We start from the raw sequence: 22,201 nt of genomic DNA, 5'->3' as shown, positions 1-22,201 counted from the left end.
TTAGATATAAGGGTATAATTGTAACTTTAACTTTTTTAACGTATTATAACGGGTCAAAACAGGTTGACCTGTTATCAACCCGTTAAGCAATCGTGTCTTAACATGTCAACCCGTTTTGACCCGAACCCGTTAAGACTAAATCCTAACCTGTTATTATCGTGTCGTGTTCGTATTGGATTAACGGGTCGTGTAACATATTACCACTCCTAATTATTGTTACTATATTTAAGCCTATCACTCTCTGGAGCTTTTGGATTAGCAAGATTACATGAGGAGGAGGTCCTTAGAAGAACTGATCACGGATTCTTACCTAAACACCAACCTCAAACTACCACTACCCAAAACCCACCTCTCAAATTACTTGAACCAACAACTATATTAAGACTACCAGTCCCACCAAATAGACCATATGCCAGAAACCCACAACCAAACTCTATCCCTTACAACACACCCAGGAGACCTAACCTATCCATTCGAAGAGTTTCACCCACACAAATGCAAGAAACGAGAGAGCAAGGTTTATACTATTATTGTGATGAGAAGTTTCACCTAGGGCATATGTGCAATCGCCCCAAATTTTTTCTATTGGAAGGAATGAGGTTTGAAGAAGAGGGAAAACTTGAGGGAACAGATGGAGCCTTGGCTGTAATGTAAATAAAGGAGACCATAGGAGAAGAAATAGGGGCGTTGCTGGAATTTCATTACATGCCATAGTAGGGTTTTTAGCATCGAAAACCATGAGGCTACAAGGACAAATAAACCATCAAAAGGTGATGGTCTTGATTGATACAAGTAATACTCATAGTTTTATTGATCCATATAGGGCAAAAAAGACTAAACTATCAATGGTAGATAGCCATTTGATAGTCAAATTAGCAAATGGTGCTACCCTCCATTGCGTTGGTTTATGTAAGGCAGTTCCTATTACTTTACAAGAGTTACAATTTTTTGCTAATTTTAATGTGTTAACACTTGATGGATGTAAGGTGGTTTTGGGGATTGATTGGTTAACGAGTTTGGGTTCTATTTTGTGGGATTTTTCTAACTTAACCATGCAGTTTTCCTTAGGTGATGTTAAGGTTAAGTTGCAGGGATTACAATTACCTACTAGAAATATTAAGGAATAAGAGCACATTAACCAGCTTAAAAAGGGTTCGGCTAAGGGTTTATGGCTCTAAGTTCTGGACGGGATTCACAGGAATTCTCAGGGTGCTGCATTACCAGCAGTGAAGCAGGTGTTGGAGAAATTTTGGGGTGTCTTTGCTGAACTTATTGAACTACCCCCTCCTAGGAGCTATGATCACAAAATACGGTTGCAAGAAGGGGCTAAGCCTACTTGTGTAAGGTCCTACAGATATCCATATTACCAAAAAGAGGAGATAAAAAGGTTGGTAGCTGAGATGTTGCGAAGTGGCATTATATGAAGTAGCAAAAGTCCATACTCATCTCTAGTGCTACTAGTGAGGAAAGCGAATGACAGCTGGTATATGTGTGTAGATTATCATGCCCTTAACAAGGATACCATAAAAGATAAGTAGCTGATCCCTGACATTGATGAATTGCTTGATGGATTATATGAAGCAGTGATTTTTCCTAAGCTTGAAATACGCTCGGGATACTACCAAATCAGGATGAATCTTGATGATATCCCTAAAACTGTCTTTAGAATCCACGATGTTCATTACGAGTTTTTGGTAATGCCTTTTAGGCTTACCAATGCTCCATCAACCTTCTAAGGTGTTGAACCCAAGGTCTCAAGTTTTGTATAATTATATATTTACATATGGATTTTGATGATAACAAATGAATTCAAAGAATAAATGAGTCTCAAGCTCAAGTTGTTTATACAATGGAGTCAAGCACATCAAGGAAACAAGCATGAGCAAGAAGGGAACAAGTTCACATTAAAGTCATAGAGTAATGTTGTAAATCTCTTAAAAATTTGAAATTAGGATTAAGGCTCAAAATTAATATTTTATCATAAAGCATTAAAATACATTTTCCACATGTGCATGAATATTTTGAAAATTAAATTTGAAAATTTTGAAAGATGATTGATTGTTATCTTTCACATGTGCATAACATGATTAAAGGTTTGAACTTTGAAATATTAAAGATGATTGATTGTCATCTTTCACATGTGCATGTTTTATTTGAATATTTTCAAAAGTGATTGATTCTTTTTTTTTTACTTATGCAAAAGATAGATGTTTTTGTTTGAAAAATTTGAAAAATAAAATGTGCTCCTTTTGTCATATGCAAAAAGTAAAAAGATTTGATTTGAATTTTTTTGAAAAGTAAAGTTTGCTCCTTTTGTCATATGTCAAAAGTAAAAGATTAGGTTTGAAATTTTTGAAAAATGAATGATATTGTATTTGACAATTGAAAAAGAAGAACCTTTTATTTGAATTTTTTGAAAAAGTGAATGATGTTGTCTTTGACATGTGAATCTTTTTAAATTTGAATATGAAGTCTCATATGTCTATAAATAGATCATTTGAGAGCTTCACATTAACAACATCAAGAACATACAACATTCATTCAAAACTTTTATTCTCTCTTCTCTAAGTATTGATGTGACGCCCCCAAATTCCGTTTGGGATCGGACAGACATTTGAAGCGTCGAGACATGCAACACAAGGTTACCTGCCCCCGTTCATGACATATGAGATGCAATATTCCTAACATGCATCTAACATTATGCAATATTCGCAGCGGATAATTTTTTTTTTCTTTAGCAATACTATGCACCAAATTGAAAATATCCCAAATGCTTAAAACATACTTGATATATAAAGACCCATTGAACAACTAAGATCATAACACTAGACCAAAATGATTATGATCCAAAAAGTACTGGAGATGCAATTCCATCGTACAAGTAGTAATTTACGTTAACTACTATATTAACATTGACGTTGCATCATCGTTCAGTCGACTTTGTCTAGTTGGTCAGCTCCTGATTCTCCTTCAGGTCCTGTAACAAGATCTACCATTCGGGGGGAATGGTAATTGGGACTACCACAGTGAGATTTGATTACAAATCTCAGTAAGTTAACAAAAAAACTTCCACACAGGCTAATGATGCATGGATGACAGTAAAAGCATAAATGCATAATCAAATTCATAAGTAATTAAAGCATAACTTAGCGTACAACATAGCATAATTGACATAACTTAAATTGAAACATGAACTGAACTTGACTTGACATGAACTTGATTTGAAACTTGACTTAGCATGAACTTGCTCTGAAATTTGAATTAACATGAAAAATACATACTCCACAGTTGTTGTGGCCCCATGTATTCTACACAAACTTGACTTAACATGAAAAATACATACTCCACAGTTGTTGTGGCCCTATGTATTCTATGTGTAAATACATACTCCACAGTTGTTGTGGCCCCATGCATTCTACACATCACAATGCAGTTAAATACATACTCCACAGTTGTTGTGGCCCCATGTATTCTACATAAACTTGACTTAACATGAAAAATATATACTCCACAGTTGTTGTGGCCCCATGTATTCTACGTATAAATACATACTCCACAGTTGTTGTGGCCCCATGTATTCTACGTGTCACAATTGCTGTGTCTCACGTAGTGTATGCGCCATAATTGCTGTGACCCCATACATAAGTAATCAAGATGAAACGTGACTGGAATACGAAAGGACTGAAGCCCTGACGTAACATAACGTGACTTGAATATAACTTGAAATACATGACCAACTTGAGATAAAAACATTTCGTAACATGACATAACATATAATAGACAACATATTTAACATGACATACTTGCAACAGTGAATATTACATGACTTGACATACATGTAATATATGGCATACTTAGCATGACGTACTTGTAAGGTACAGTAATACATGACAGAATATATTATGTAATAGATAAAAATTGATGACAGAATAAATTCTGTATAATAGACAATTACGTGATAATTTGGCATGGCATGACATATATGATAACACACATATATACACTGTAGTTCCTTTACTTAGCACACATACACAGTAGACTGCTAGTAAGTTAAAAGTTAACTTACCTCGATCTCCGCGTTTCTTATTAAAACCTTAAGCGCGATCACGAGGAACTGTAATTAGTGATTCTAAAAGTTAGCACTAAATCACTAATAATTTGAAATATGAAAAAATACTAACTTAAAGAGTAAAATTTCTATTTTACTCTCTACATGTAGGAAAATGACCGTTTTACCCATAACTTAAGGATTTTGCATACTAACTCCAAAAGTCACCAAAATTTACATGCCTCATATAAATTTTATCCTCAATTCAAATATCAATTTAGAAAAATTTAAAACTAATCACAACTATTAAAACTCCATAGGGCCGAAATTCTCATATGCTATTTCTATTGATTTTTGTTTCCAACTTGTTTTGATCAACCTTTTGATCTATGACTTATAAATATGTGATCTTCAAACCAAACCATCACATGGTTTAAAAGGATGTCCTAAAACATATATAAGCTTCTAATTCAAGATCATATGGTTAAAAATTAACCAAAACATAAATTTAGCCAAGAACATCCACACTTTGGCTTATTTGAATATCTCTTTACATAAAATTTCACATCTTTGAAACTAACATCAAATATCTTCAAAATAATAATATAACATGTATATAAGATGCTTAGGATCCTCCAATAAAATTATCAAAGTCATTAGAATAGGTTTAGACCATCAAAGAGTTAAACTTTCTCAAAACAGAAACTGTTTTTCCTCTTCCTGTTTCTAAGTTTCTAAATCTAAGAAAATTTTTCATCAAAACCTTTAATCATGCAAAAATCCTCAACCAATAGTCATATATACATGTTAACAATACTCCATAAAAATTTGGGACCAATATCTATCCATTAGCTTGGTCAAAAACTCCAAACTATAACATACTCTCCAGATTCACGTCCAGAATGACCTTTCTATGGTTAAAAATACTTTTGACTAACCAAATGACCATGGAATGATACGAAAAATACATCTACAGAAACTAGACTCAAAGAGGAACAACTTATATGAAGGAGACTTTATGATAAAACACTTACAAAAGCTTCGAAATGGGTGTGCAAAAGAACTCCTAAAAGCTGTCCGAGAGAGAGTGTTTGGTATTCTTTCAATGGAAAGCATAAATGAAGATAATTTCGTGGGGAGGGGTGTCTGGAGATACTTGTGGATAAGATATGGAAGAGATGAGGCTGGAGTGAGAGTTAAGTGTAGGACTCTCTTACCCAAAGTGAGAGTTAAGTGTAGGACTCTCTTACGGGAGTGAGAGTGGAGTGTAGGACTCTCTTACCTAATAATATCTACAAAAATCAACTCAAGATATTTTTACCCAATAATATCCACGAAATTAGCTTAAAATATTTTTATCCAATAATATCTACAAAATTAGCTTAATATATTTTTATCCATTAATATCTACAATTTTGAACAGACTTTTCGCCCGAAATTATGAAAAAATGTTATTGCGCCATAAGACCTTAAATAACCCTCCGAGTCTAATGGCACAAACCATAATACATTTTGACACTTCTAACTATCTCAAATAATCAAAAACACTTCTGATATCATAATGAGTAATAACACTAACTATGTAGTTAGCCTAAAACCTATATGATTAATGGATTCGTGAAAACTTATAGACTATTCACAAGGTTCCTAAAGTCAATAGAAATTCCACAATTGAATTTCTAGCGGGCTGTTACAATTGAACCTTAATCCTTGTTCATTTTGAGAGAAATATAGTTTGCGCTGTATTGTTCTTATTTCACTCATTGAGAAGTGTTTTTTGATAACCTACCCACTATCAGCTCTTGTATTAGTAAAAGGGTGTGTATAACCCTTGTGTGTGTAGAAAGTGTTCTACACAGGGAATAGTTAAATCACCACGTGTAAGGTGATTGCAAGTGTAGATGGTGTTCTACAAGGATCCTTTGTAGCGGTGTTGTTCAAAGGTGTAATAGATTTCTATCTCCACCTGAAGGAGGTTGAATAGTGAATTTGGGGATCCTCAAGGGGTAGCTTGAGGCGAGGACGTAGGCAGTGGGGCCGAACCTCGTTAACATACTGAGTTTGTTTCTCTCTTACCCTTACTCTTTATATTTATTGCTGTTTCATATTTTGTTTATATTTTATATTGTATATTTGATTTATAATTGTTAATTTTTTTTAATACAACTCAATTCACCCTCCCTCTTGTGTTAGTCATCTGGGCAACATAAGGTTTGATTAATGAAGTTTTTAGGCCGTACCTAAAGAACATTGTGCTGGTTTTCTTTGATGATATCTTAATTTATAGCAAGACTCTACAGGAACACCTACAACACCTTTCTATTGTTTTGGAAACATCACAGTCTAAAAAATTCTTCGCAAAAGAATCAAAATGTGCGTTTGGTAGCAACAAAGTGGAGTACTTGGGATATTTAATGCCTCAAGAAAGAGTAAGGGCTGATCCTCAGAAGATTACAATAATGCAGAATTGGTCTATTCTTAGGAATTTCAAGGCCTTAAGAGGGTTTTTAGGCCTCACGGGGTGCTATCGAAAGTTTGTTCAAGGATATAGAGCCATCGCAACCCCTCTTACAGCTTTTTTCTTCATTTTGAAGAAAAATTCTTTCACATGGATTGAGAAGTCACAAGTAGCTTTTGACAAACTCAAAGAAGCTATGATACATCCTCCTATTTTACGATTGCCTGATTTTTCTAAAACTTTTATTGTGGAATGTGATGCCTTAGGGGAAGTCCTAGGAGCTATTTTAATGCAGGAAGGAAAGCCTATTGCATACCTTAGTCAGGCACTCAAGGGTTAGAATCTGAACCTATCTATTTATGAGAAAGAGTTACTGTCATTGGTTATGTTAGTAAGCAAGTGGCAGACTTGTTGGTGGGTTACATTTTGGTTGAACGTGGGCAAGCCTTTTGGGCTATTGTAATCGTGTCAAGTAGTGGGTCTATCCTCTAAGGGTCTATTTATATTCTGCATGGGTTCAATGAAATTATCAATTTTCATCCAAAAATTCCTAAGTATTGCTGGAGATCAGTGGCTCCTTGAATAGTTACCTATCACACATTTATTTTTACAATGAAAAATCCCTGTATTTATAACATTCTCCCTTCATTAGGAAAACCCTAAACCCCAAACAGGAAAACCCTAACCCTAAGAATAGTGTCTTCCCTTTCTCCTTCATCAAAACGAAATTGAAACCCTATTGCCTCGTGTGATTTTGATTTCCATGTTGTATCACTTCCCCTTCTCATTCTTTACGATTTCGATTTCGTACATTACAAGGCATCACAGCCTAGAAATAACTGCTCATCCCTACGGACGTTAAGGTGGTTGTACGAGACGTTGAATTTATCCTAACCCTCCATTTCTTGAAGGGAATGTTGTAAGAAAATTTAGGGTTAACCAAATTTCTTAGTTCTTATTTGTTGGTTTAACTAAAATTTTGCAATGTGGAATTATATATTCCTGTTGTTCTGCAATTTATATCTTGTTGTTTGATTTTAACTTGCAACTATAACTTGCTGTATGATTTTGTACCTGAGTATAATAGTTGTACTAAAAAAGCCTACTTTCTTGTTATTCTACTACTATATTAGTTAAGAGAAACACAATAATGCATGATGTGGTGATTGTGTTCAATACAAACTTATAAGTCAGGAATTGCACTAAGGTGTATGATTCAGTGACTCTTGCTGGTAGCTAATGTTGTTGTGTTCAAGAACCACTAAGGTGATTATAATCAAATTCAGTGAATGTTTTTGCTCGTAACTAATGTTTATTATACCAATGATTATGGTATAATAAGATTCAATGATTATTGTAGATAAGATGTTTTTGAACCATGACTCTTGGAGAAATTTGGTTTGCTGTAATGGGCTTTTAGCATTCTTTCTGATCAACTTGGAAGGTTAGAAAGTATTTTTTTAATGGGGTATGGTTTCTTGACTCTCTATGTGGTCCTTGATAGTTGAGAAAGAATGAGGGGAAGAAAGGAATCTAATAGGTTGAATTTTGTGTATTGGATTGAATTGGGTTCTTTGATTTCTATTTGTTGGTTTGGTTTGCAATTAATGGGTTTTATAGTTCTATCTGTAGTTGTTGAATCCCATATTGTAATTCCTATTTCAATTTACTTCTATAGATAGTGTTTTCTCATGGATTTGTTCTTTTACCCTTTAGCTAGTTTTGTAGTCCAGATTAAATAAAAAAGGATCATCTTAACTAAGCCAGGTGTTCTTATGATTGGTCAGGCTAGATTGTAAAGATTCATAATTCATAATCTTGAGAAACCCAAGTCAATTAATCCCTCTTCATTAATGATGTACCTCAAATGGTTAGAGGATGTAAGACCAATTATTGGCCTTCCTCCGATTGTTTCATTTTTGTTTGCCTTTACTCTGACCAGGACCTACATTTTTTTTTTGTTTGTATGTGAAGGCTTGAAGCAAGAGAAATCACTTGCAAAGAGAGAAAATTGTTGAGAAAAGAGGAAGAGCTTCAAAATAGAGGAAGAGATTGGGAAAAGACAATTGGGACTCCAAAATGATCAAATCGAGTTTCAAAAGCAAGAATCGGACATGCGACATTCGCGGACACTACTTCATTTGTATTGGGGTGTTTCCATATTAATTTCCTTGTACTTGATTCGATCAAAATGAAGCTCCAATTAATGGAGACTTACACATCGTATGTTGGGGACTTTGTTGGTCTATTGTTGCATATAATTTCGATTAACCAATCGCTCACTTTGTTGTTAGGGACTTTAATGTTTGTAATGGAGACCAATTATTGGAACATATTATATATATATGTAAATCCTAAGTGGCTTTTGCATACTTAACAGTGGAGTAGTTCTTCATTTATTTCTTTGATAAAGAAAAATGGAAAGGAAACTGGAGTTGGTTTTTTCCCTCTTTGCAGGGTTGGTTTGTATTTGACAATGACAATAGGTGGATATCTTTGTAGGAGTTAGGAAGTGAGAGCTGCATTTGGTTTTTTTAATATTTTATTTTTATGCCTTTGAACTGGAACCTTTTGCTATATGTTCAAATAAATTGTTGTTAATGGTTCTAGTTGCTGACATTTCCAAAGTGGTTAATTTGTGAGTCGACGAGATGAAACGATCTCGACTAATCATGTCATTTTGAAAGTGGAACAAGTTAAATAGGTAGGTGGAAGAAGAAAACTAAATAAAGGTTTTCTATGGCAGCAATACATTATGATAAAAACCTGAAAAGGAAAAAAAAATTGCTATGCCAATCTGAAACTATTTAATCGAGTAACACAAGCAGAAATCGCAGAAACCCAAATATAGCATATCAATTTTCCACATTTTCAAAGTAGGTTGTTTTCTACAAACAATCAACCACATGAACTCAAAAAGATAAGAGAGACTTAAACGATAAACGAGCTGCAACATGCAAGAACAACAATACAAAATAAAGTGTTCCATCCTGATGCTATTTTCCTTTAACTTTTCAACAAAATAAGTAAACCTTCTTGTAACTTGAATAGATGTCCACGTTTTTCCACCACGATGCTTGAAAATTTGGTTGCAAAAAATATCATCTCTTAGCCTGACTTTCTTGCAAATTGCCTTGAAAATGCATTGCTTGAAATGAAGTAAGCCGTTGCAGCCACTTGCAAAATCTAGGAGAAATTTCTTTGTTAGTGTGCTAATCAATTCACTTGCAAAAAAGATTGCTTAGTAAGAAAAACTAGACAACGATTATTTTGTTCTACGTTTACAACCCCTCCAAGAACTTTTGACTCACACAAATCAATAGTAACATTTTAATCATTCACTGTAAAATACAGCAGCATAATATAATAAAGGTGAATAAGTGTCATAAAAAATGCTGAAGCTTGCATCAAATGACTACTTTTATTCACTGTAAAATACAATAGCATAATATAATAAAATAAAATAAAACTAAACTAAACTTGTTCTTTTGCAGGCAATGAACCTAGTCCCATCAATTTTGTATTGTGAAAAAAGCTAGAGCAGGTAAATTGAAATGGAGAGAGAGAGAGAGACACTTCAAGAGGTATTGTTTGGATTCAGAAACCATATCATCTCATTATTATAAATTTTTCGAATTTTCATAAAAAATATAATAACTAATTTAACTTTTTCAAATTTCAAAACAATAATAATATTAAAAAATAATATTCTAATAATATTTTATTCAATTTTTAACTTTCATCTAAAACTATCTCATCTTATCTCACGATCCAAACAGTCCCAGTGCACAAGCCCAATCCATAAAAAAAAAAAAAAACAATAGATATCACGTATAGGAAAAATATATGGGCAGGGCATAAGAATGACTGAAATGGCAATAAGCTCCCAATGGAAAATATAGTATGCTTTTTTTATTTTGCTTGCTTTGATTTACGATATTCACTAATAATGGACATTACAAACTGGACTTGAAACATACATTACAAGCCAACTACTTAACATTAATAACTCTCCAGTACACAACCGTGACTGACATGGTCTAGTTCTTGTTGCAAACATCTATAGACCCACAGTCTAAGAGACAGCAAATCTCTGTCCAAAACAAAGTTAACAAATCTCATACTCTGTCTAAAACGTAGCAGAGGACACACTCTATGGACAAAATTTAAGAGACAATATGTTTTTTTGGTTTTTTTTTTTTCTAAAAAAAAGACAATACAGAAATTAAAAATACATAAAAAATAACGAATTACATATTAGAAATATATATATCCGCATTTTCAATCTTGGAGGAAAAAAATTACAAACACGATTACTGTGATGGCGCGTGAGGGACATGCGCCACCCTGAGAGTACGGCGGTCGGTCAGATCTAAAGTAACCAATGGCCCTGGACCCAGAAAAGCTGTGCTTGGCGATAGAATAGCATTCCTAACAGAGGCACGTGTGATACATGCGCTAACTTTGAACCATGTGTGTGACTTACGTGCTGCTCTGTTTGGAAAAATTTTTCGCCAGTCTAAAGGATCAGCGCCTTGAGAAGCCTGCGATAAGGCCCGTGGTGGTCGTCGGACCCCGGAGAGCAACAGATCGACCTTCTTCCATACTTAGTCCTGCAAAACACCAGAAAAGAATAAGACAAGAAAAAACTAGAGATGAGAGGGAGGAGGGATGAGGGAAGAAGGAGGGAGGGAGGAGCTGCCCCTCTGCGTAGTGTCTCTTTTGTGTTGGTTTCTAGAAAAAAGAAGGAGCCTCTCTCTATAAACTAGGGCCGGCTAGGTTGCTGATTTTGATTTCTTATTTAAACTGTTTATGTATTTATTTATTTTTAATTAATAATTAAGAAAATAATTATTAATATATTGATATTTTCTTTTATTTTTTAAAAATATTTAAAATATATAAAAAAATAAATAAAATCTAGCATAAGGGCACATTCAACTATCTCCTATGCTGCAACACCCTTACCAAATACAGTAGGAAGTTGAAAAAGATTAGAGGACATATATCTCCAAAGTAGCGCAATGGTTATCGCTGAGAACTATCATTAGTTATAATGTGTGTTTTTACTTTTGATTTGTTTTTACATGTATTTTTTAACATTTTTAAATATCTTATTTTAAAAAAAATTATAATATTATTAAAAAACACTTACTTAATCATTAAGCAAAAGCAAAAAAAAAAAAAAAAAAACAAAAAACAAAAAAAGGCCTACAATGGCCTTTAATAAAAGTTATCAGCGGTCGCTCAAGCATTTTCCTTTTCCTATATTTTCATGACTGTGGAAAGTCATGCTGTAGGGCAGCTAGCACTATACATCCACCAATGGTTTTGTAAAGGAAAAGCCATATGCTTGTACTATGGATTCCATCTTCTTAGGTCTGGGAGCCGGGAGCCTGCAGTCAGCTCCATCGTTGAATATATAGATGCCAAGTGTCAAAAATTCCAGTCCGTGGTATCACTTTTCATGTCACGGCTACTTTTCTTCATGAAAAGAAAAATGCTTTTCGTCAGTGGCTCTAGCCGGAAGCTATCATTGAGATTTTTTTATTTGTTTTTTTTTATTTAATTATTAAATAAATATTCTTTAATAATATTATAAATTTTATTTATTTTTTTAAATATTTAAAAATGTTAAAAAAATATATGTAAAAAAATTTAAAAAACCTTACAAGTAACTTGTGAGAGTTTCCAACGGTGACGGTAAAGCCAACCTTAAGAAAAAGGGTTTTGTTAGATGTAGTCCACAAATGTAAGTGAGATGTAAACGGTTATACGGAATGAATAAAAAAAATTATAAAAATAAATTTTTTTTTCATGGTTATACGGAATGAATAATTTTTTTTTATATAAGTTCCATATTAATTCACTTTTTTCAAAACAACTGCACGCCGCTTGCATTTGCCGACTGTAAAAATCATTTCTCTAAGAAAAATGACAGTGTATCTATGATTTTGCCTCTTCAGACCGTTTATATATTTAGATTTTTCTTAATAATTAAAAAAATTATATTAATATATTAATGTATTTTTTAATCTTTTAAAAATAGTTAAAGATATTTAAAAAATTTTAAAAAGTAACATTTGGCATGTGGGCAACACAACTCAGTGCTGTCGTGACAGTGGATTGCTAATATTATGAGTATTAGTGTGGCTATATATATATAATAGTATCATATAGTAATATAGTTTGATTATGTATGTTAGTAATAATATGCTTTGTTACATATACGTTAGTAATAATATGTTGGTTAAATACACTTTTTATATGAATTTATATAATTAAATGTATAGAAATGTATTTATAAAAAATATATCTTATAATTTATTATGCTATAAGATGTATTTATACTTAATATATATATATATATTATATTAATAACATATGATCAAATGTTTATGTTTAAGATTAAAATTTTTTATTAAAAAATTAAAAATTTTAATGATAATGTTATATCAAATGTGAGATTAAGATTTATAAGATTAACTTTACGTTATTAGATTATTATTATATATGAATAATATGATTTTAAAATTTAATATTATATTAATTAACAATTTAGTATATAATATAAACATTTTATATATAATTATTTTAAAAAAATTCACAACATCATTAAAAAATAGTTCCTTAATCACTATGGGTTGTTTGTATAATAAGATGAGATGAGATGTTTAGATGAAAGTTGAATAAAATATTATTAAAATATTATTTTTTAATATTATTATTATTTTAGGATTTAAAAATATTGAATTATTTATTATATTTTATATAAAAATTAAAAAAATTATAATAATAAAATGAGATAAAATGAAACGTCCCTAAGTAAAATAAATAAATAAATAAATAAAACAGGTCGAGATTTTCAGCCGGAAAAAGCTGTGGCTTTAGCATTAATTGTGTTTTGCAAAATATATTGAGCCGCTGTCGATGAAACATCGTTGACGACAGTGCTGAGTCCTCGTTACCTTCCCCACTCGACTTCCCTTCCTCCTCTTTGCTTCATGCTTCTTGGCCACCCTACAAACCAACTCCAACCTCTTTGGTTTATCTACTCTTGTTACCCGTCATTGTCTTGAATTTTTTTTCCTGTTTCAATTCATAGATTTAATTTATGAGCATTTTCTCTAATTGTTTCATATCAAGATCGTTCACTGCTACCCAAAGGTCTTAGCTTTCCAAGATTATTACTGTGTTTGGCTTCGATTTTGGGACTATTTACAAGGAGATCTTCTTTTTTGGCTGAATACTCTACATGGAGATTAAATTGAGAGAAAACCGTCTACTTTTTGTCATTTCCGCTAAATTTCAGGTACCCAACTATCTTCCAATAGATGGCTAGCAAGATATACTCGGAAATTGACGTCTTTATCTTGGATTTTTGCATTTATTTTTATTTGGATCTAGCTTGTTTTGCTTAGTGAAGCATTAGCTTTTGAGTTCTCAAAATCTTAACCAAAGTTTGTGTCTTTAGCAGTTGCCTTGTTCCTCAAGCTCCCAATCGGCTTGATTGAGCTGAATTTTGTTAATTTTTATTGTATCGTTTCTTCGGATGGTGCGACCTGTTAAATTTAACATCAACATTAATAATCAAATCTTTAATTTTCCATGATTTACAATAATCACAATAATGATAGATAAACATATACATTTCTCCATCTGATTGATGAAGAAATTAATCTAAATATGAGGAAATGATCACCTTAGTAACTTAGCCTTCAAGTATCTCCCGATGGCTAGAAGTACAATAATGTTGTAGGTGAGAGAACATTTTAACCCTTCAGTACTATTTATAGATTTCCAACTATCATAAAATCTAAAAACTTTGTGTCTCAATGTGATTAGGTATAGAGTCACTGTAACTCATTTAAATTAAGTGATAACATTTAGCTAATCTAAACCCATTAGATATGGGTGTGTGGGACATAGAGATTAAATAAAACTCTTACATGACCTGATTAGCTGGATTACTGATACTTAGATTTGAAATTTGTTCAATCAGATGGCAGTGAGAAAAAAATTTTGGCTATAAGAAATAATCGCTTTTGGATTGCAACGGTTGCAGATAAATCTTAGGTATGTCTAGTCATTAGCCGGAAAATCTGCAAGCATGGTTAGTAACTCAAGCAAGACCCATTTCACGGCTGATATGAGCGCCCATGAGGTGGCGCGTGAACTGGATGTGGACTTAGAGTCCGGTGATGCCATCGTGGTCGTTGAACCTCAGCTCGTTTCTTCTGACTCAATCAAAGAGATCGTCAAATGTCTATATGAAATGCACCTGGAAATGGCCAATTTCAACCTCAAGTGTAAGGAAGATATATGGAACAATCAGGAATTTTTCTTGTTCCTGAAGGATTACTTTCAAAATAGTCTCAGGGCATCGAACTTCTGCACTGCCCTTGAGGACTGCCTGGAGCGCAGACGTGATAATTACAAGTCGATAGTTCAGTCTGCAGTTAAGCATTTTGAGGAAGAAGTGGAAGATGGGGTTAATGGGGTGAAGTATATGAAGACTTTGCAAGAATTGAGTAAATTCAAGGATGCTGAGGACCCATTTACTGACGAGTTTTTTCGACCTTTTCCATCATTTTATGAGCAGCATGAATCGGTGTTGGACAAATTGCAGCTTCGGAAAACAGAGCTAGACAAGAAATTGGAACATGAAAAGACACGGAGGAGTGTGTTCATTTTCATTTTATGGGTTGTATTTGTGTCGTCAGTTCTCATGGTGGTGTTAGCTGCCAATAAAAGTACACCGAATTGGGGAAGGGCATTGACGGCTGCATTGACGGCTGCATTGTCTAATCCAATGGGCAATCTGGGAATTGAATGGTGCAACTCATTTTTTAAGAGCCGTCAGAGTGCACTGGAAGGAAAAAGGGGAGTAATCAGCTCAATGCGAGATGGCACTCGTACTACAAAGAAGGACTTGGGTAACATTAAGGCACTTATTGATAAACTGCAAATTGAGACTGTTTCAATGCTAAAGACAGCTGATTGCGCTCTTGGTGAAGAGGAGGCAGTGAAGGTTGTGATAGATGCGATCCAGAAGGAGCTCGAAATGTTTATGAATGCCGCTCAGAATCTAAGGGATAATGCTTATAGGTGTAGACGCGATAGTGTGAGGTGGAGGAAGTTCGTTTTGCAGTCAATGTTCAGAAGTGTGCGTGACTGAGAAAACCTTTGGCATGTGGTCTGAGATCGTAACACTTGTCATGCTGGTGTTTGTCATTGTGAGTTTCATGAAAAATGCTCATTTGCCCGTTGGATGATCAAGTTTGGTAGATCATTCCTCGGGGTGTCAGTGTAAGTCGTATATTGAAAATGTCTACTAAATTTCTCTTATATTAAATTAGCTAAACACATTTTTTCTAAAAGATGAGCTACAGTAACTTTATCCTTAGAGTCATATATAAAAGGAACTGTAGCATTTTTATTCTAATATTTTATTATTTCATGTGTTTTTCGTCTCTTTCACTCTAGTGTAACTTCATCCCTAGAGTAACTTCACCCCGAGAATTACGATGTCTTTTCCTATTATTAATTATATTTTTATAAAATAATATTAATCATCTTTCTTCTAATATTTTTTAAAATATAAAAAATAATTAAGAAATTATTATTTTTCATCTATCTATAATCATGCAAAAATTATAATAATATGAGAAAATATGAATAAAATTTTTATTAATTATTTATAAAGTACAAAATAATGCAATAATCTTATCCTATAATAAATTATAATATAAGTAATGTTCATCTATATAATTTAATTAGAGAAATGTTAATAATAAAAAATAATAATATTTTATTATTATAGAAAGTGTGATGGCTAATCAAATGTAGATTTCAAGTTTTGATTGATTGGCTAAAAATAAAAAAGTTATATATTAGTCAAATTTTAAATATTGAAATGACTAATCCAATGACAATGTTGTCGTTTTATGCTTCAGAGTTTCTAAAAGAAATATACAAAACATGATCAATTATTCAGCTCTGAAGTTGACTGTTGCTCGATCAGTTTGAAGGGGCCATACACTGAAATGCCAGTATTATAATTAGAAAGAAAACCTATACATAATGACACCTTTAAATTGGAGTGACCATGCCGTCAATGGCGTATGGCCAGATTGGCATCACCTTTAGCTTCGAAAATGAAGGTCAAGAGTTCAAAATCCCTACCAAAATGAATCTTTAAAATTTAAATAATAAAAAAAAAAATCGAGTGACCATCTTTGACATTTGAAGGGAAACGGCAAAGTTTACATAGCAGCAAGAGTAATGCGCGCGTTTGGTGATTTTCTGAACAGGGTAAAGCAGAAGCAATCAGACTTGACTGCCATAATAGTTTTCACTTTTCCTAGTTGCCCTGCGATGATTTCTTCTATTCTTTCCCCTGCAATTTCTTTTGGGCTACAGCCATGCGTCCATCTCCCGGACGCAGCTTAGGTGCTTAACAGGGTCATGTAATTTTCTCAGTTTTCAGCATCCATTTGTGATAGATGATGATATATCACCACCTGCGCTGCTACTTGCATCTAGATCCGTACACATGGAACTCTTATATGTATAATGTATGTATGTAATCTCATGTGCGTATGTTTTTGTGTGGCTGATGTGGAAAATTAAAGGTACCTTTCCATTTATGTTGTTGACATAATAATACCTTTAAAATACCGATGTGAAGAGGGGCATTTATCTTTGCTTTACGATCATTTAGCGTTGATAAATCATTAATGTATAAGGCTGTGGGTGGCAGGACTCTATGAGCAAGAGGGCAACATAAACAAGGATTTTGTATTCGAGTACGTTGAAGAAAATGAAACAAGGATATCCCTCGGGAGGGGCATTGTTGATGAGTGCCTTTTTTTTGGCAAGGTAGTATGAGGGAGAGAACGCTCAGCTGCAGTACTGTAATCGGAATGCAGCTAGGCTTAAGTCCGTCTCTTTGTTTTCTTTTCGAAAAATGCAAGGATGGCACGATATGGATTGGAATTCTTAACCAAGTTTTGCCAAGATAGTAAAATAACTTTTTTTATTTAATTTTCACAAGAGTAGTAGTAACCTTCTCACCTTGTGTCACTTGAGAATAGATAATGCGTTACGGATATGAAAACGGGAAATTTTGTAGATTCTATCCCTCGGATGGATCACGACATCCATAATCTCGTTATTTGTAACTCCAAACACCTACATGCCGTCTTATGGAAAGATTCGAGTTATGTTACGTGTAGTTATTTTTGCATATTATTTACACACTCTACTGATATGATTGGCTAAAACAGTTATTTTCTGAACTAGATGGTGAACATTGGGGAACCAAGTGATTATTATACTTCAGCATTGATTTTGGATGAAATCTAGCTTAGTTATGGGATAGTTTTAACATGGCCTTCATCCCTGCAACCCTCATCTTTTGATTTTATACCATAGGTTTGATCCTCAATAGGCTTCACTTTCAGTAGCCGAGAATCTGTGCACTTATGCAGTCGTGCGAATTGGTTATCATAAAATCCTAGCACATAGAGTACATATAAAAAAGTGGAAAAAAAACCCTAGAATATACATGTGTTTGGGGAGTGCTAAAGGATGTTCTACATTTGAGCTATATATTTCATAAAATCATTGTTATCAGTATTACAAAGATAACCCAGCACTGAAATTGCTTCGTTGCTTTGTAGCACACGGGTTTAAGGGATTCCATTGACCGACTTCTTGAGGAGACTGATATTGACAAAGATGGGAAAACAAGTCTCTTAGAATTCCGCAGACTTCTAAAAACTGCAAGCATTAGATCACGAAGTGTGGCTAGCCCTATTGCTCGTCGGAGATCCCAGAAGAAATAGATCCAAAATAAAGTTTTGAACATCGAGAGAAATGGTAACAGGCCAAGATAGGTGGAGTTCCTTTCCTCTTATTTCATCTACTTTAATCCTAGAGATTTCCTCGATTACTTCTATTACCACTCCTATGGGTCCTTGAAGTCAAGTGATTATAGGAATCTGGATAGGGTTGTGAATACCTTACAGCCCACACACTACAAGGAAATACACCTTTCCAGCACCATAAACCGTTGCAAAAAACTCCTAAAATCACTACAAAAATTTATTCTCGGTGATTTATATTGCGCCGCATGTTAGTCGCATTTGTCTATTCACTTATAAACAAAACCAGCGAAAGTATAAAATCTCTGCAAATATTATGGTATTATCACTGCAAATATCAAATAAAATCGCCACAATTTCGATTCCATTTGTCTAAAATCGTTGAGAAAAAGTTTTTGCAGTGGCACAAAACCGTCGCAAATACCATTAAAATTGCTGCAAATGTGTGTTATCTTATTCACATCGTTTGAAAAAATTGCTAGAAATAATATTTCTCACAGCAATGAAAAAACGATTTGCAACAGCAATATGCTTATTCCGACGACTAAAAATTTCCAGAAATACTCAATCACAATTTTTTTTAAAAAAAAAAAAAAAAAAATACTAACGAAGCTAGAAAGCTGTCATAGCCTAAAGCTGTCACACATAAATCTTAACAAAAGCTGTTAAAGCAATAGATAATGGCTTACTACAAATTGTGAGGCTTGGACAAAGTCACAACTGGTCTGAAGCTACTTATTGTCTGCCCAGCGCTTCTGTTAAAGAAATACCATATCACAACAAAGCTTGGGGGTTACACATCAATAGAACCAAAACCAAAAATAAGGAAAATGCTAATTCTAAAGTCAAATTCAAATCTATAGGAATATGTAAATTTACAGTTCAATATAACATATACAGTTCAGGTTGGTTAAACATATACAGTTCAATATCTCCAAAACCAATCTTATGATCTTCTTTATTGGAAGTGTAATTAGAAGTAGATTAATATAACAGGAATATTCTTTGTGCATATACTATGATCTTCTTTCTGCAACGTGCATGTGTACTAGTAAGAGCAGTGCTACATCCATAATTTTTTATTAATGTGGAAATTTTTTTCATATTCGGAAATATTTAGTCAAGTGCGATTTAGCATTTCTTTCACTAGTAATCCCTAGTGCATAAAGTTGATACTGACCTGTGGCTTTGGACACCACATTGAGAGACATTTGACACCACGTGGCAAATTGCATGCAATTATCATACAATTACAAAGCCAAACATGAGCATCTTCATCGAGACATGAACCTTTTTAAATCCAACCAGAACATCCCAGTGGTACATGAATTGATTAAATAATATTTTTCGTTGTGTTATTTTATTTCTATCATGCTTCCATGCATCATATATGCTTCTTTCATGTGCACTAGTTTTTTAAGAATTAGAGAGGATCTTCATCATATTGGTTTAATTATAAACCATTTAAAGACCTCTTCTATCAGCCTTGGTGGAATTACTTTAACCACTTCAGGTTATACCCATCCCATATTAGCAAATATATATCATGTACATGAATCTCAAGTACTACTACTACTCATCATCAGTTTCAAGCTGGAGATCAGTCCACTAATATTGGACTGATCAGCACCTAATTAATTGCAGTACACAAAATTCATAGGCTAGCAAATACCAACATATATTTGGTAATTATACAAAATGTATGTAGCTTGAGTTTTAGATGATAGAAACCTGATGCAACCTGTACCTTATCTCACTCTTGAGCTGGTCACAAGATGGTTTGCCACCGAACAGATCCTCAAGATGGCAAATATCACTAGTCTTATGTATAGCCCGTAAACAACATGTGCCTTTAAGAAGATACACACCATTAGCCTACACCAAATTAAACAGATTTAACATTCTCAGCTTAGTGGTATCAATATAAATACCCTACATCAATATTGATGCTAAAAGAACCTATACGAGTTGCCATGGGGAAACATGATATAGAGAACTATTCATCCCTCTTTTGGGAATTCTTGTACTCAAATTTATGAAACTTGGAAATAAAACACCAGTTACCCATTTTCTAGGAGACCAGGCCAGAGTAAATACATGAATCTCTATAAGCTGGCAGATCCTCCTTTCATCTCCATTTGCCGCACCTGTATAACAACACGTAAAGTTAGTGTGCATGCAAATCATCACTTGTAATAAGTGCATACAATATTAAATGTAGATACTTACAAACAATAGGTACAAATTTAGAAACCACAGATTTGGTTTCCTTGACAACAGCTTTAACCTATTAAAATGCAGAACTGAAGAAAACTGATAAGCTCAAAAGCATATAATAGATGATTAAAAGGCAAAAGCCCTGACTTCAACTTATCTCAATGTAAAGGAGCAAGATGCCAATGAAAATGGACGATAATGATGATAGTCATATGAAAATATAACCTGCATAGGCATCAAACCAATTCATATAGAAAAATTACACAATATAATTCAATCCAAGACCAGTTCAGATACATAATAAGTTGAGAACAAATAGCATGAAGGAAACCTAGGCATCAACAGAATATTCAGAAATCTATCTGAACATAATAATACCTTGACTGTCAGTCATAGACTCATAGACTCAACATAGACCACCTTATTTATTCTCTTCAACAAAAAGAATTCCTAGTATTCACAGGTCATGATATCAAAATACTTCTCGTTCCTTGAAAATTGAAATAAAATCTTAATAAGCAGGAACACAGACCACAAAGAATTAAAAGTGGCAAATGCCTCACAGCTTTATCAAAAAAACTGTCATCTCCTTATCCTTAACAGTTGAAGAACTTAAGTTTTTTTTTTCCTTCTGATAAGTCAAAATAGTTTTGCAAAAGTAAAAACCATATGACCATATGTTTTTTACTTTTGCAAAATAAATTTTGCTCGTATATAAACATTACTCGAATAGGTTGCTCTTGTGGCTTGTCAAAAGTGATTCTGAAATAACATGGACTAGAGTTGACATAAAATAGGATACCTTTTCATATAGGTTAACACATGATACTTATAGAGAAAATACCAGAGAAACACAACCAAAGGTCGAAAAGGCATAAAAGGAGTTATAAAGGAGTTATCAATAGTACAAGTTGGAACACTTAGATTACTTGTTAAGATTATGAAGTTCAATGAACTCCATCAAGTTTGAAAAAAAAAAAAAAGTATCTGTAGCACACGCCAAAGCACATATACTCACAAAAAATAGAATTTGAGATTCACAACAGATGTCTCATGGCCTCAAAAATCAGAACATTTCTGTCTCTCCAAATCGTAAGTAACCAACTGAACCAGAAAAGCAACACACGATATTCGAGCACTAGGATTTCATCAAATAGGTACAAACTTAAGTAATAGGTTACTTTTTTCTATTTACCTTAACACAAGTAAAAGAAGTTGCACTAAGATGAAAGGAAAAGAAGATGGCCGATGACCACTAGACTTCAATATACTTGACTACTCACCCCTAGTGTGTTATAGCATATAACCAAGTATTTTAATGTCAGCCAAGCTGATAAAGGTGTGAATTAACCTCAGCACATGTCTGATGCAAAGTTTCAAGAGGAGCACCACTAAGCTCAAACTAACCCCCAGGCTGTTACAAAATAAAATAAAAAATAAAAAAAAACTATACAAATTAGTCTGTACCCCACTGCACCATTTCACACATTACATTACTTAATCCTCCAATAATACATCCCGAAAACTAATATCAACTCAAAAGAGCCTGGATACAATACCCAAAATAGTTTAAAAACATCCTATACAGCC

At 33.5% G+C, this 22,201-nt stretch overlaps 1 protein-coding gene across 2 annotated transcripts; it reads left to right on the top strand.

Moving 5' to 3' along the window:
* The first annotated feature begins 13,393 nt into the window (after nucleotides 1–13,393).
* Nucleotides 13,394–15,958, top strand: LOC122307066 (UPF0496 protein At4g34320-like). Of its 2 annotated transcripts, none has more exons than XM_043119692.1 (2): nucleotides 13,394–13,818; nucleotides 14,572–15,958. In XM_043119692.1, exon 2 carries the CDS (start codon nucleotides 14,617–14,619, stop codon nucleotides 15,682–15,684), a length of 1,068 nt encoding a protein of 355 aa, XP_042975626.1. In that variant the 5' UTR covers nucleotides 13,394–13,818; nucleotides 14,572–14,616; the 3' UTR covers nucleotides 15,685–15,958. The 2 variants fall into 2 exon arrangements, with proteins under 2 accessions (XP_042975626.1, XP_042975622.1); XM_043119688.1 differs by having other exon boundaries at nucleotides 14,509–15,958.
* The last annotated feature ends 6,243 nt before the right edge of the window (nucleotides 15,959–22,201 follow it).

Source organism: Carya illinoinensis, chromosome 1 (genome assembly GCF_018687715.1).
Source record: "Carya illinoinensis cultivar Pawnee chromosome 1, C.illinoinensisPawnee_v1, whole genome shotgun sequence".
Taxonomy (NCBI): Eukaryota; Viridiplantae; Streptophyta; class Magnoliopsida; order Fagales; family Juglandaceae; genus Carya; species Carya illinoinensis.
The sequence above is the reverse complement of the archived record's forward strand: the minus strand, read 5'-3'. Positions and strand labels throughout refer to the sequence as shown.

What these genes read in the sequence shown, in the direction of transcription:
- LOC122307066 (XM_043119692.1), top strand. Translation starts at nt 14,617, where the DNA reads ATGGTTAGTAACTCAAGCAAGACCCATTTCACGGCTGATATGAGCGCC.